The 16,002-nt window shown below is 44.1% G+C and overlaps 1 protein-coding gene across 2 annotated transcripts in view; it reads right to left on the bottom strand.

Annotated features, from left to right (window-relative positions):
• Positions 1 to 481: 481 nt before the first annotated feature.
• MSL3 (MSL complex subunit 3) overlaps positions 482 to 16,002 on the bottom strand; it is a 47,642-nt gene continuing 32,121 nt past the window's right edge. For both annotated transcript variants that reach the window (XM_069757662.1, XM_069757663.1), the window contains exons 12-13: positions 1,151 to 1,235; positions 482 to 914 (exon numbers count right to left, since the gene is read on the bottom strand). In XM_069757662.1, the coding sequence (XP_069613763.1) occupies positions 815 to 914; positions 1,151 to 1,235 (185 nt within the window). In that variant the 3' untranslated portion in view covers positions 482 to 814. The remainder of the gene's footprint in view (positions 915 to 1,150; positions 1,236 to 16,002) is intronic.

Genomic DNA, 16,002 nt, shown 5'->3' with positions numbered 1-16,002 from the left:
CTGAGGTCATTGCCGCAAAGCATTACTGAGACCGGAGCATCGCGAGGAGTGGGAAGACTGCCGGGGATGCCAGAAGGTGAGAGTATCAGGATTTATTTTTTTTAACATTAGATCTTTTTACTATTGTTTCTGCATAGGCAGCATCAATAGTAAAAAGTTGGTCACACTTGTCAAACACTATGTTTGACAAGTGTGACCAACCTCTCAGTTTTCCAAGCGATGCTGCAGATCGCTTGGAAAACACTAGCATTCTGCATCCTAATTACGCTTGCAAAATGCTAGTGTTTGGCGGGAAAACGCATGCCAATTCCGCATGCGTTTTTCCCGTGGCAGGGAGTTCCAGAATTGCCGAGGAAATTTCAGTGGCAATTCCAGACATGTGCACATAGCCTAGAACCTGACATCTAGCTCTGCAAGAACTCCAGTTGTGCTAAAACTACAGTTCTGCTATTTACCAGAACGGTCAATAAACAAAAAAAAGTCATGTCATCAACACAAATTTTATTTAAAAAATAACACCACAATTGAATGTGACCGTTCATAAAAAGCAGGCAGAATTTCAGAATAATTGTTGTGAAGTGACTGGTGGAAAACCCATTTGGTCTCCTGGGCTTTTTGTTTTTTTTTTAACAAAAATTGTTGAGAGAATATAGCAAAAGTCCTTGGTCATCTGCCTGATGTTTGTTTAGTACTTTGCTCAAGTTCATTTCACAAATTCACATAAAACTTTCGTAAAATATACAACAAAACTGATGAGGCATCCAAAAAGTTCACAAAATAATTAAATCAGGAATGACCAGACTGAATTGTAATGTTAGTAGATAGCACGAGGATTTTTAGTGCTATAATGGGCCTCATTGGCAGCGACGTACGCCGTCTCAGGAAAGAAGTCTTCATGATACTCCGCAAGAAACCTGCAAAAGTGACATGTTTTATTACAAACTCAATACAATTGTAGCAGGCATACACATCTGACACGGAGGAGCTGGCACTCCCAAAATGGGTTTGGAGCGCGATTTTTGATAACCGTAGTAGAATCAAGTTCTACTGAAGTGTCTTAATGGCAAGTCGGAGTGGAGCCAATAGTACAGGAAATCCAAAAGTGTTAGTTAGCTACATACTAAGCAATGATTCAGAGACATGCACATACCTTAAAAAAAGTTCAAAGTGCTTGAGCAAAACTTTCAGATTTTTCTCTGCAAAGAACATCTTTCCCATTATTTCAGGAAGTTTCACTAAAAATTAAAACCAGAATAATTTTTTTTGCACAACATTTGCATTTTTACCTCCATTCCTAAACTTGATTTTTTAAGTTCCAACATATTCTAGTGCGAACATAAAGAAATCACTTGTTATCGCTAGGTATGTAATAAGATTAGTACATTAAAATACCCCATGTTGTTACATGGACAGTAAGCAGTCTCAATATTAATGACAGGTGTTTGTGAGCATGGCAGTACGATGATTCTCTACTGCAACTTTAGAACGGGTTGTCAATGTAGAGGACAACTTCTTTCATACCCCATGCTTGGCCTTAATAAAAAAAACAAACAAAAAAAAAACGCTTATGCTCCCTTCCCTTGGCAGCGCCATTCCAGTGATGTCAGCACTCGCATTCCCTGGGCTCTCATGTGGTTGTTAGCACATGTGAGCCTGGCCCCAAAGCAGCACTGGTGTCACAGTTCCAGCCTTCGGACGAATCAACCATCAAGAGGAGGTCCGGGCAGCGGCTGCTCCATCCTTTCTTGATGTTCGATTCATCCAAAAGGCAAAGACAGTGATGTAAGTATGGATTTGTGGCCAGGCTCACGTGTCATAACTGCACAAGAGCCCCGGGAACGCCAATGCCAACACCACGGGATAAGCTGTTTTGTTTGCGTCAAATATTAAAGGGGTTTTCCCCATGAAAAAAAGGTATATTTTAATCAATAGATCTTGGAATAACTTCCACTTTTTGATGTGTTTAAATAAAAAAGTTCCTGTGCTGAGATAATCTTATAAATGTGCCCCTGCTGTGTAATGGCCGTGACTGACCATGAAGGAACATAGTCTGATCATGCCATATTTCCTGGGAAGGTGGGGAGAAAAAGGGAGTATTTTTTCTGTGAGATAAAACATTTCACCGCTTGTTTTTAAACAATGTTTTATTTCAAAGAGTCAGCTGCGAATTCATGCCATCCTGTCTGTATACTCTTGCTTCCTCCCCTGCCCAGGAGCTGTGGTATGATCAGACCATGTCCCTGTCAGACACAGCCATTACACAGTACACAGCAGGGGCACATGAATAAGATTATCTCAGCACAGGAACATTTTATTTAAAAAACACATCCAAATGTGAAAGTTATTATTCCAAGATCTATTGATTAAAATGAACTTTCATTTCGGGGAAAACCTCTTTAGAATCAAGAGTGGGTTGTTCTAGAAATGGACAACCCTTGGAGAGGAGTGTTCTCCCAAATCCGAAAAGCAAAGCGTCCTACTGCACATGCTCACAGGGTCTGTAGCGATTCATTTTTGGATTCATGACTGGTTCTGCTTTAATTTAAACGTTTTTATTATGGGGCCAGCAATGGTTAATGCCAGTTTCCTTGCTGGCAGATGCTTTGTTGCTGGTCAGCTGACTGTTGGTTATAGAGTTGAACTCTGAAGACCAGCCGAGGAGTCTGCAACTCTGTCAGTGGCGTGTCTGCTGCTTCTGTGGAGTTCGGTTACCTGATTCCGTATTCTCTGTGGTCTGGAGCTTGGCAGCAGCAGCAGCTGGAGCAAAGTTTCATTTTTCCTTTCCTTGTCTGTCTCGTGTTTGTCACTACCCCCTGTATTGATACCATCTGCAGTGTTGAGGCTACTGCACTAGCCAGGGTATTATGAGGTGACAGCTAGGGACATGACGGTGGTGGAGGAGGACTCGCATAGGGCGTTAGGGGAGCTTAGGATAGGGCAGAGAGATTGTTGTTGGGAGGTGCTCCATCCCTTGCGCCCTACCGTTAGGGCCTTACTCTCCCTTTTTCCATCCCGTTGTTTGTGTGTGTTGTGCAGTCAGCCAGACTTTCCCAGCCAGAGCGTGACAGGCACCTCTCCTATTAATATTGTAGGACAGTTCTCAGTCTGTAACAAGACAGCAGCCATCTAACATGCTATAGCAATTACCTCCCTAGACAAAACAGGTACAATTTACTGATTAAAAAGTGATCTAGGTATTTTATTAATTTTACATTTTCCACTCTTGTATAACCCGAGGTATAACATGGTAAATTATTGTATAAGCCTAAATCTAAAACATACATAAAAAGCACTTTAAGAGTCTAAATTATTATGAATCATAAAACCAAAGGATTTTTTGTTCCCATGCAAGAGTCTTCGAATTCTGGTTGCTGAAATGGCACTAGTCCCCGTCACCCCAGAGCTTGTTTTCACCTTCATGACTAGGCCAAATTTTACAATTCTGACCAGTGTCATTTTATGTGGTAAAAACTCCAGAAAGCTTTAACAGATTCCACTGACTGAGTTTGTTTTTCGCGACATTTAACCCCTTTCTGCCATTGGACGCACTATCTCGTCCAAGTGACCTGGGACTTCATACCCATGGACAGGATACTACGTCATACACAATCAGCGGCGCTCACGGGGTGAGAGTGGCCGATTATGGCCGGGTGACAGCTGTGATAATCAGGTCACGGACCGCTGCCGGCACTTTAACCCCCGAAACACTAAGATCAAAGAAGATCGTAGCTTTCCGGTGGCATAGAGAAGCATCGCGCAGGGAGGGGGCTCCCTGCGTGCTTCCCTGAGACCCTCAGAACGCAATGTGATCGCGTTGTACTGAGGTTCTCCCTGCCTGCAGACCCCCGGATCCAAGATGGCCACAGGGTGCTTCCGGGTCCTGCAGGGCGGTGGCTTGTCAGTGCCTTCTGAGTTCAGGACCTGAGAAGCCTCCTTCACTGCCTGTCAGATCGCCGATCTGACATAGTGCTGTGCAAAGTGTCAGATCAGTGATCTGATTTTTTTTTTTTTTTTTTTTTTTTACATAGTCCCAGGGTGGGACATCAGTGTAAAGTAAAAAAAAAAAAAACCTAAATAAAGAAAAAAATATAAATGCCTTTATGTAAATAAAAAAAAATTTAAAAAGCACACATATTTAGTATCGCCGCGTCCGTAACGACCTGAACTGTAAAACTGTCCACTAGTTAACCCCTTCAGTGAACACCGTAAAAAAAAAAAAAAAAAGCATAAACAATGCTTTATCATACCATATTCATAAGTGGAATATCATGCAATCAAAAAGACAGATATAAACAAACATGGTACCACTGATAACGTCATCTCGTCCCGCAAAAAAACAAACCGCCATACAGAGCCATCAGCAAAAAAATAAAGTTCTAGCCCTCAGAACAGAGACGTAGCTAGGGGTTTAGCTCAGGGGGGGGGGGTGAAACATCTGAGTGAGCCCCTAGCCAGGTAACCCCGATTACAACTAATTGTCAGCATAGGGGAACCTCTGCTGAAGACCGTGGTATTAGTGAAAATAAATCTCTATAAAAAACACTGTTATTAACACCATATGGTGCTAGATACAGCTACTGCAGAACAGATAGGAGATTACAGTACAGTCAGGCTCGAACTGTCCCATAGGGGAACCGGGGAATCCCCCGGTGGGCCTCTGTGTAGATATAGGCCCCCAAACCCACTCTATGGGCAGTACTTTGCATAATTCACTTGATTTACTGTGTACAGAAGAACAGCATATCACTCATTAACCAAACTACCCAGTGTACTATTATATAGAAACATAGGTAAATTTGTGAACGAGGGAAGTGTAATATTGAAATGCATGTGAAAAAGTGGGCTCCCCAAAGTCAATGTTATTGGGACCTGTCTGTAGGACTAGTGCACAGCGCCACTCACTGGGTAGCAGCTATTAGTATGTTTTTCAATTAAAAGGCACAAGTACACAGTGTCCAACCTGCAGCATTTACTGACCGTGTGCACCTACCCTCACAGAGGCAAATATGTCCGTCTGGTACACTACAGCCGATGCTGATAGACGCTGTACAAACCATGAGCTGCCTGTATGACCGGTCAGGAGAACTTTAAGGGTACGTGTCCACGATCAGGATGGCCGGCGGTTTAGTCGGAGCGGCAAACCCGCTTGGCTCTAAGCTCCGCCCCCTTCTGGGAGGCAATGATGCCGGATGTGTTCATAGCACACATCCGGGATCATCGCACCCCATGCACAGGGCCCTGTGCTATACCTTGCGGCGACGCAGCCTTGCCGCAAGGTATACGGACATGCTGCGATCTAAAAAGAAGCATTGCATGTCCGGAGTCGCAGGGCTGCTGGGTGTGTGTTACCACGCATAGTGGAGACGGGATTTCATTCAATCCCCTCCACTATGCTGTAACATCTGGACGCTGCGTGTTTGATGCTGCAGCTCAACGCAGCGTCAAACACGCAGCGTTTACTGCACGTGGAAACATACCCTTATAACTTTATTTATAACAACAATAAGTCACTTACCATAACAGTATTACATATAACACAGCTCATGTCGTGGTTACTGTATGGGGGCTTGTTATACTAACAGGCTGGGCTTATAATAAGACCCCATCTGTAAGAATAATAAGCCCCCAATCTCCCCATCAGCCCCCCACACAGCACTTATTACATGTGATGCAGTGCAGAGCACTAGACACTGTAATAATAAGTATAATAAGGACCCCTGCCCTGTATTCCCTCCACCACCCCTTCAGTCCCCACCCTGCCACCATGCTCTCACATTCACCCACAGTGACGTTTACCTGAATTTAATTGGCCTAATACATTCTGGCCCCCTCAGATGGAGTTTGCAGGCATTGCAGCTAGTTCATGGAGGGCACCTGCAATTTCTGATCCAAGTGCTGCAGGCGAAGAGCAAGAGATGACGTCAGACATGGCCAGGCAGTGTCTGAGGTAAATCAAGGGAGAGCACTAGGACCCAGGGGAGCTCCAGCGTGCATGAACAGGGCACACAGGAGAACACCTGACTGCTTGTCAGAAACTTATCAGGTGAACTCCGGCTACACAGTACACTGCACTGAGGACTCTGCCACTGTGCCAGCCAGCGTGCTGCGTCTCAGAAAGATAGGGAGCAGGCAATTTGCCGTGCTCTCCCTCAGTGCTGCCTGATAACAGAAGCGGCCATGGGAGTGGGTGGGCCCCTTCATGACACTGGGCCCGGGGCGATGGCCCCCTCCGCCCCCCCAGTAGCTACGCTACTGCCTCAGAATGAAGCAATGCAAAAATAAAAACTATTTTATTTAAAAAATAATTATTGTATTAAAGCACCAAAAAAAAAAAAAAAAAAAAAAAAAAAAAAAAAGATATAAATGATGTATTGCTGTAATCGTAAACTAGAAAAATTGAAGAAAAAAAATACATGCACATAGCAGGGATCACCCAAGCCAGTCTCAAGATGTCAAAAAAGATTTATTATAGAACGAAAAGAGCACACATAAAAACAATTAAAAATCCTGAAAGGATACTTTGCGTTGATACAGATACTTACATATGTAGTAAGAATACAGTCAAAAAGGTCGCCTCGGTCTAAAGTCCAGCCTGTGGGATACCCGGACCCACGCGTTTCGACACTCGTGGTGTCTTTCTCATGGTGGATATCAAGCCAGGGCTAAGTATTGACCAGTGGTTTATTTGACTTTTCCCCTGGGTGTTCTCATTCAGGGCATGTGTGTGTGGGGGACCTACCGCAATGATTGCCATTTAACTAAAACTACTGGGTAGGCTATTTTGCCCACACACAGTTCTAGCAAGGACAGCATTTTCTTGTTTGTCCATACACCTCTAATTCAGACTGCTGATATTGCGCTGGGATCTGGTGTTCAGCAGAGTCTCCTACTGCACATGTGGGCTCTGCTGTTGTAAACTTGTATATACTTGTTATATCGATACATCTCCAGTTTCAACTGCTGATATTATGCTGTGATATTGTGGTCAAAAAAAGTCTCTTACTGCATATGTATGCTCTGTTGCTGTAAATCTGTATATAATTGTTATATCCAGCCTAGGGATACCTCTCTCTTGGGTATTTTACCCTCTATTTATGGATCTGTATCAATGCAAAGTATCCTTTCAGGATTTTTAATTGTTTTTATGTGTGCTCTTTTCGTTCTATAATAAAGCTTTTTTGATATCACTAGGTGATCCCTAGTATTTGTATTGAAACTGTATTACATAGTATTTCTAGTAGATGGTGCCCGCTCAATGTTTGGTTTTGTTATTGCTGTAATCGTACTAATGCAAAAAAAACAAAAAACTGCTGGATCAATTTTACAACATGCGGAACGGTATAAACACCCCACCCAAAAGAAATTCATGAATTACTGGTTTTTGTTCATTCTGCCTCCCAAAAATTGTAACAAAAAGCGATAAAAAAATGTGCCCGAAAATGGTATCAATAAAAACGTCAACTCATCCCGCAGAAAACAAGACCTCACATGACTCTGTGGGCCAAAATATGGAGAAATTATAGCTCTCAAAATGTGGTGATGCAAAAACTTTTTTGCAATAAAAAGTATTATTTAGTGCGTGATAGCTGCCAAACATAAAACTCGCTATGAATAGTAAATCAAACCCCCCATTATCACCACCTTAGTTAGGGGAAAATACTGTATATACTCGAGTATAAGCCGACCCGAGCATAAGCTGAGACCCCCTAATTTTGCCACAAAAAAAACTGGGAAAACTTAATGGCTCGAGTATAAGCCTAGGGTAGCATATGCAGCAGCTACTGGTAAATGTCAAAAATAAAAATAGATACCAATAAAAGTAAAATTAATTGAGACATCAGTAGGTTAAGTGTTTTTGAATATCCATATTGAATCAGGAGTCCCATATAATGCTCCATACAGTTCATGATGGCCCCATAAGATGCTCCATAATAAAATATGCCCCATAAAATGCTACATAAAGTTTATGATGGGCCCCATAAGATGCTTCATAGAAAATATGCCCCAAATAATAGCCGGCTGCTGCGATTATAAAAAAAAAAAAATCATCACATACCATAAATACTCGAGTATAAGCCGACCCGAGTATAAGCCGACCCCCCTAATTTTGCAACAAAAAACTGGGAAAACTTAATGACTCGAGTATAAGCCTAGGGTGGAAAATGCAGCAGCTACCGGTAAATGTCAAAAGTAAAAATAGATACCAATAAAAGTAAAATTAATTGAGACATCAGTAGGTTAAGTGTTTTTGAATATCCATATTGAATCAGGAGCCCCATATAAATGCTCCATACAGTTCATGATGGGCACCATATGAAGCTCCATACAAAATACGTCACATATAATGCTCCATAAAATTTATGATGGGCCCCATAAGATGCTCCATATTAAAATATGCCCCATATAATGCTGCACAAATGCTGATTATGGCCCCATAAGATGCTCCATATAACAATGTGCCACATGTAATGCTCCATACAGTTCATTATGGCCCCATAGATGCTCCATATAACAATGTGCCACATATAATGCTGCTGCTGCTGCAATAAAAAAAGTGAGAAAAAAAATGACATTGACCTCTCGTCACTGCCTGCTGCTTCTCAGTGTCCAGTCTCTCCGCACTGACTGTGCAGGCAGAGGGTGGACCGCACACTAATACGTCATCGTGCCCTCTGACCTGAACAGTCACTGCCGAGGACGCGGAAGACCGGGCGGTGGTGGAACAAGGAAAGGTGAATATGAAATACTCACCTGCTCCCGGCGCGGTCGCTGGCAGCTTCTCCCGGACAGATCGTCTCCGGCAGCTTCTTCCTCTGTTCAGCGGTCACTGGTACCGCTCATTACAGGAATGAATATGCGGCTCCACCCCTATGGGAGTGGAGTCCATATTCATTACTTTAATGAGCGGTACCACGTGCCTGCTGAACAGGGGAAGAAGCTGCCGGCGCCGGAGACCATGGGACATGCAGGGACCGCATCAGGAGCGCCAGGAGCAGATGAGTATGTGACCATCGTCGCTCCCCCTCACCTGCCGACCATGACTAGAGTATAAGCTGAGAGGGGCACTTTCAGCCCATTTTATTGGGCTGAAAATCTCAGCTTATACTCAAGTATATATACGGTACTCACCTCTTGTCCTGAGTAGGCCCCCGGCACTTGCAATATTCACCTGTCCGCGTTCCACCCCTGGGCACCGCTGTGTCTTCCGCATCCTCCACAGTGACTGTTCAGGCAGAGGGCGGCGCGCACACTAATCGCGTCAGCACGCCCTCTGACCTGAACTTCACAGGCAGAGGATGCAGAAGACACATCGGCGCCCAGCGGTGGAACGCAGACAGGTGAATATTGAGCAATACTCACCCTTCAGTCCCCATTATACTCACCTGCTCCCGGCGCGGTCCCTGGCAGCTTCTCACTGACAGGTGATCTTCGGCACCCGCAGCTTCTTCATGTGTTCAGCAGTCGCATTGTACCGCTCATTAAAGTAATGAATATGCGTCCATATTCATTACTTTAATGAGCGGTACCACAGGACCGTTGAACACAGGAAGAAGCTGCAGGCACCGGAGAAGCAGGAAGGTGCAGAGATGCTCCGGGAGTAGGTAAGTATGATTTGACAGCTGCCACTCCCCCTCCCATCCCCTGGGACAATGACTCGAGTATAAGCCGAGAGGGGCACTTTCAGCCCAAAAAAAGGGCTGAAAATCTCGGCTTATACTCGAGTATATACGGTAATTTTTTTAAAATTTATTTCCATTTTCCCATTTCGGTTAGGGTTTGGATTAAGTTTACGGTTGGAGTTAGGGGTGTGTTACTGTTAGGGTAGGAGTTAGAATTGGGGGGTTTCCACTGTTTAGGCACATCAGGGGCTCTCCAAATGAGACATCGCGTCCGATCTGAATTCCAGCTAATTCTGCTTTAAAAAAGTTAAATGGTGTTCCTTCCCTTCTGAGCTCTGCCGTGCGCCCAAACAGTGGTTTACCCCCACATATGGGGTATCGGCGTACTCAGGACAAATTGCACAACAACTTTTGGGGTTCAATTTCCCGTTACCCTTGGGAAAATACAAAACTGTGGGCTAAAAATTTTTGTGAAATATTTATATATATTTTTTTTTTTTTTAATTTTCACGGCTCTGCATTATAAACTTTAGTGAAACACTTGGGGGTTCAAAGTTCTCACAACACATCTAGAAACGTTCCTTGGGGGGGGGGGGGGGGGGCAGTTTCCAAAATGGTATCACTTGTGGGGGGGTTTCCACTGTTTAGTCACATCAGGGGCTCTCCAAACGCGACATGGCGTCCCATCTTAATTCCAGCCAATTTTGCATTGAAAAGTCAAACTGCACTCCTTCCCTTCCGAGCTCTGCCATGCACCCAAACAGAGGTTTACCCCCACATATGTATCGGCGTACTCAGGACAAATGGTACAACAATTTTTGGGGTCCGATTTCTCCTGTTACCCTTGGTAAAATAAAACAAATTGGATCTGAAGTAAATTTTTTATGAAAAAAAGTTAAACGTTCATTATTTATTTATTTATTTTTTTAAACATTCCAAAAATTCCTGTGAAGCACCTGAAGGGTTAATAAACTTCTTGAATGTGGTTTTGAGCACTTTGAGGGGTGCAGTTTTTAGAATGGTGTCACTTTTAGGAATTTTCTATCACATAGACCCCTTAAAGTGACTTAAAAGGTGATGCGGTCCGATGTTACCTGAAAAAGGAGAAAAAGACGTTACTCACCCAGGGGCGGTCCCGCTGCTGGTCAGGTCGGATGGGCGTCTCCGGTCCGCTGCGGCGCCTCCCATCTTCTTTCCATGACGTCCTCTTCTGATCTTCAGCCACGGCTCCGGCGCAGGCGTACTTTGCTCTGCCCTGTTGAGGGCAGACAAAGTACTGCAGTGCGCAGGCGCCGGGCCTCTGACCTTTCCGGCGCCTGTGCACTGCAGTACTATGCTCTGCCCTCAAGAGGGCAGAGCAAAGTACGCCTGCGCCGGAGCCGTGGCTGAAGATCAGAAGAGGACGTCATGGAAAGAAAATGGGAGGCGCCGCAGCGGACCGGAGACGCCCATCCGACCTGACCAGTAGCGGGACCGCCCCTGGGTGAGTATAATCTAACGTCTTTTTCTCCTCTTTCAGGTAACATCGGGGGCTTATCTACAGCATTACAGAATGCTGTAGATAAGCCCCTGATGCCGGTGGGATTACCTCACCCGCGATTTTCGGGGTGACAGGTTCCCTTTAACTGACAGTGGTAAAATTTGTTCGATATGATTTGCATTTATTTCTGAAAATATATTGGAGATTTATTGAAAATATCACAATTTTCAAACTTTTAAGTCTTATGCCCTTAAAAGCATAGTTATGTCACACAAGACCGTTAATAAATAACATTTCACACATGTTTACATTACATTAGTACAATTTTTGAAAGTTTTTTTTGTAAGATAGAAGGGTTAAAAGTTGACCAGCAATTTCTAGTTTAAAAAAAAAACAAAACATTTTTTGTTTGAGACCACATCACATTTTAAGTGACTTTGAGGGGCCTATATCATAGAAAATACTCCAAAAGTAACACCATGCTAAAGTTGGCACCCCTCAAGGTGCTCAAAAGCACATTCAAGAAGTTAATCAACCCTTCAGGCGCTTCACAGGAACTGAAGCAATGTGGAAGAAAAAAAAATTACTTTCTTTCACAAAAATGATTTTTTTCAGCCCCAATCTGTTTCATTTTCACAAGAATAACAGGAAAATTGCATAACAAATTTTGGGTTCCATTTTCTCCAGAGTACGCAAATACTCCATAAGTGGAAAAAAAACACTGTTTGAGTGCACAGCAGGGCACAGAAGGAAGCAGCGACGTTTTGGAATGCAGGCTTTGATGGAATGTTCTGCGGATGTCATGTCACGTTTGGAGAGCCCCTGATGGGCCTAAACAGTGGAAATCCCCCCAAAAGTTACCCTATATTGGAATCGATCTAATTTTCCCTGGTATGTGAGTTTTATTATGTGGTGGCATCGGCAAGTAGTGCACAGTGCATCAAACTGGCACAAATCAGAAATTAATTTAGTAGTCCATGGATGTGTGGTACACATTGAAGCATTCTTTTATACCCAGGCTAGGTGTCGTATTGATTAGTGGTGCCCTTGCGTATCCCCCTTCTGTAACACACTCGGCACCTCTTTTGCGACTTCCTTTCTTTGCAGTTGGAGTGACCTCACTGGGTATATGTTGGCCTGGTACGGTACGAGTACCTTCAATTCTGAAAGCACTGGCAGCCACTCCTGACTTGGAAAGATTAGGGCTTGATCACTACCTCCTTGATAGCCTACACATCGTGATAGCACGTAAGTGTAGTACATTGTACAGATGGGCAAGGTGTACGGCCAGCTTCTTGTACCATACATTGGCTTTTCCCATGGCACTGTATGGCTAGAGGACTTTATCAGCCATCAACTCCCTTCCACTCAACCCCGTGTTCTTGTTGTACGCCAGGCACACAGTCTGGTTTGGTGACCTATGTAGAGGTACATCTGATAGTGGTGGGAATGCTGCCATCACCATGTATGGTGGTCAAGAAAAGGACATCCTTTAGCCATTGTACATTCCCAACAGCATTTTGTCATTACACTGGGCTCTGTTCTTACCCTGTCTGTTAAGCTGCCCAATGAGCATCGTAGGGAAGCCTCTCTGATTTTTGCGATCAGTACCGCATGCTGCAGTAGCTTGCATGAAGAGGGAATTGAAGAGTGGGATGCCGATATAGATGTTATCTACATAGAGGTGATAACCTTGATCCAGTAGTGGGTGCATCAAATCCCACTCACTCCGAGGAGATATTCAGGGGGTTCCTTCCAGGTGTTCTTCCCTTCATACACTAAACCTATGAATGTACCCTGAGGTACTCTCACGCAGCTTATAGAGTTTAATTCTGTACACGGACCTCTTACTGGGCAGGTATTGCTGGAATTTGGGTGTCCACTTTAAATGTATTAGGGACTCATCCATGCAAATGTTCCTTTAGCAAACGTACACCTCAGCAAATTTCTTCATGAAGTGATCAATGAATGACCGAACTGAAAGTTGGGGACATTACGGGGAGGACAATGTGCATTATAACTGGAATGCAAAAATTTGTGTATTGCCTCAAATAGTATATGGGTCATAGCCTTGCAAAACACTGGAGTGTTGTATAAAACATCAGCACTCCAATATTGCTGAGGTTCTGGCTTCTTTACTAACCCCATGTAAAGGACCAAGCCCCAAGACATAGTTTCTACTGCATCTACAGGTGTCCAGTTAGAAAATGAAGGGTGGATTTGTGCCAAAAACTGCTGTACAAATTTGTTTGGGCTTCCATGAGAATTACAAACTCTTCAGAGAAAAAGACTTTGAAAAAGTCAATTAATGTGAGGCCAGTGTGTCAAATTTGATTCCTGATTACACCACAAAATCAGGAGACGGAGGGAGAAGATGGTGGGGGAATTGCAGAAGGTGGAGGGGTTTGGGAACAGATCAGGAATGTCTTTTCTTTAACAGCAGCAGCAACACCAGCAGTGATGGCACAGGCTTCTTAAAATCTGTTACACCACAAGACCCAGCACAGCACAGCACGACAGATCAGCACATGCGTGAAGCTAGAATGAGTAAGGGCAGGGTGGTCAAGGTCAGATCACGTCTGTGTACTCTGGTGCTACCGTCGATGGCACTAATCAGAGCCCCATGCCCCCATGACTCCCAAGTTTCAGCAGGCACCTTAATGCGGTTGCGGTGCTGCATTAACCCCTTTCTGACAGACGTACTATCCCGTCGAGGTGGGGTGGGCCCACGTCGTACGTCATAGTACGTCATACGCAATCCCCAGTGAGCGCGGCCGGGTGTCAGCTGCCTATCGCAGCTGACATCCGGCACTATGTGCCAGGAGCGGTCATGGACTGCCCCCGGCACATTAACCCCCGGCACACCGCGATCAAACATTATCGCGATGTGCCGGCGGTACAGGGAAGCATCGAGCAGGGAGGGGGCTCCCTGCGGGCTTCCCTGAGCCCCCCGCAGCAATGTGACGTGATCGCGTTGCTGCGAGGGTCTTCCTACCTCCCTCCCTGCTCCAGGCCCGGATCCAAGATGGCCGCGGCATCCGGGTCCTGCAGGGAGGGAGGCGGCTTCACAGAGCCTGCTCAGAGCAGGCACTGTGAAGCCTGCAGTGCTGTAAGTCAGATCGGTGATCTGACAGAGTGCTGTGCAAACTGTCAGATCACCAATCTGTGATGTCCTCCCCTGGGGCAAAGTAAAAAAAAAAAATTTTCCAAATGTGTAAAAAAAAAAAAAAAAATATTCCCATAAATACATTTCTTTATCTAAATTAAAAAAAACAAACAATAAAAGTACACATATTTAGTATCGCCGCGTCCGTAACGGCCCGACCTATAAAACTGGCCCACTAGTTAACCCCTTCAGTAAACACCGTAAGAAAAAAAAACGAGGCAAAAAACAACGCTTTATTATCATACTGCCAAACAAAAAGTGGAATAACACGCGATCAAAGAGACAGATCTAAATAACCATGGTACCGCTGAAAGCGTCATCTTGTCCCGCAAAAAACGAGCCGCCATACAACATCAGCAGCAAAAAAATAAAAAAGTTATATACTGAGAATAAAGTGATGCAAAAATAATTATTTTTTCTATAAAATAGTTTTTATCGTATAAAAGCGCCAAAACATAAAAAAAATGATATTCATGAGGTGTCGCTGTAATCGTACTGACCCGAAGAATAAAACTGCTTCATCAATTTTACCAAACGCAGAACGGTATAAACGCCTCCCCCAAAAGAAATTCATGAATAGCTGGTTTTTGGTCATTCTGCCTCACAAAAATCAGAATAAAAAGCGATCAAAAAATGTCACGTGCCCGAAAATGTTACAAATAAAAACGTCAACTCGTCCCACAAAAAACAAGACCTCACATGACTCTGTGGACCAAAATATGGAAAAATTATAGCTCTCTAAATGTGGTAACGCAAAAAATATTTTTTGCAATAAAAAGCGTCTTTCAGTGTGTGACGGCTGCCAATCATAAAAATCCGCTAAAAAACCAGCTATAAAAGTAAATCAAAACCCCCTTCATCCCCCCCTTAGTTAGGGAAAAATTAAAAAAAAATGTATTTATTTCCATTTTCCCATTAGGGCTAGGGCTAGGGTTAGGGTTAGGGTTGGGGCTAGGGTTAAGGCTACAGTTAGGGTTGGGGCTAAAGTTACGGTTAGGGTTTAGATTACATTTTCGGTTGGGAATAGGGTTGGGATTAGGGGTGTGTCAGGGTTAGAGGTGTGGTTAGGGTTACTGTTGGGATTAGGGTTAGGGGTGTGTTTGGATTAGGGTTTCAGTTAGAATTGGGGGGTTTCCACTGTTTAGGCACAATCAGGGGCTCTCCAAATGCGACATGGCGTCCGATCTCAATTCCAGCCAATTCTGCGTTGAAAAAGTAAAACAGTGCTTCTTCCCTTCCAAGCTCTTCCATGTGCCCAAACAGGAGTTTATCCCAACATATGGGGTATCAGCGTACTCGGGACAAATAGGACAACAACTTTTGGGGTCGAATTTTTCCTCTTACCCTCGGGAAAATACAAAACTGGGGGCTAAAAAATAATTTTGGGGGAAAGTTTTTTTTTTTTTTATTTTCACGGCTCTGCATTATAAACTTCCGTGAAACCCTTGGTGGGTCAAAGCGCTGAAAACACATCTAGATAAGTTCCTTAGGGGGTCTACTTTCCAAAATGGTGTCACTTGTGGGGGGTTTCAATGTTTAGCCACATCAGTGGCTCTCCAAACGCAACATGGCGTCCCATCTCAATTCCTGTCAATTTTGCATTGAAAGTCAAACGGCGCTACTTCCCTTCCGAGCTCTCCCATGCGCCCAAACAGTGGTTTACCCCCACATATGGGGTATCAGCGTACTTAGGACAAATTGTGCAACAACTTTTGGGGTCCAATTTCTTCTCTTAC

Source organism: Ranitomeya imitator, chromosome 3, assembly GCF_032444005.1.
Source record: "Ranitomeya imitator isolate aRanImi1 chromosome 3, aRanImi1.pri, whole genome shotgun sequence".
Taxonomy (NCBI): Eukaryota; Metazoa; Chordata; class Amphibia; order Anura; family Dendrobatidae; genus Ranitomeya; species Ranitomeya imitator.
The sequence above is the reverse complement of the archived record's forward strand: the minus strand, read 5'-3'. Positions and strand labels throughout refer to the sequence as shown.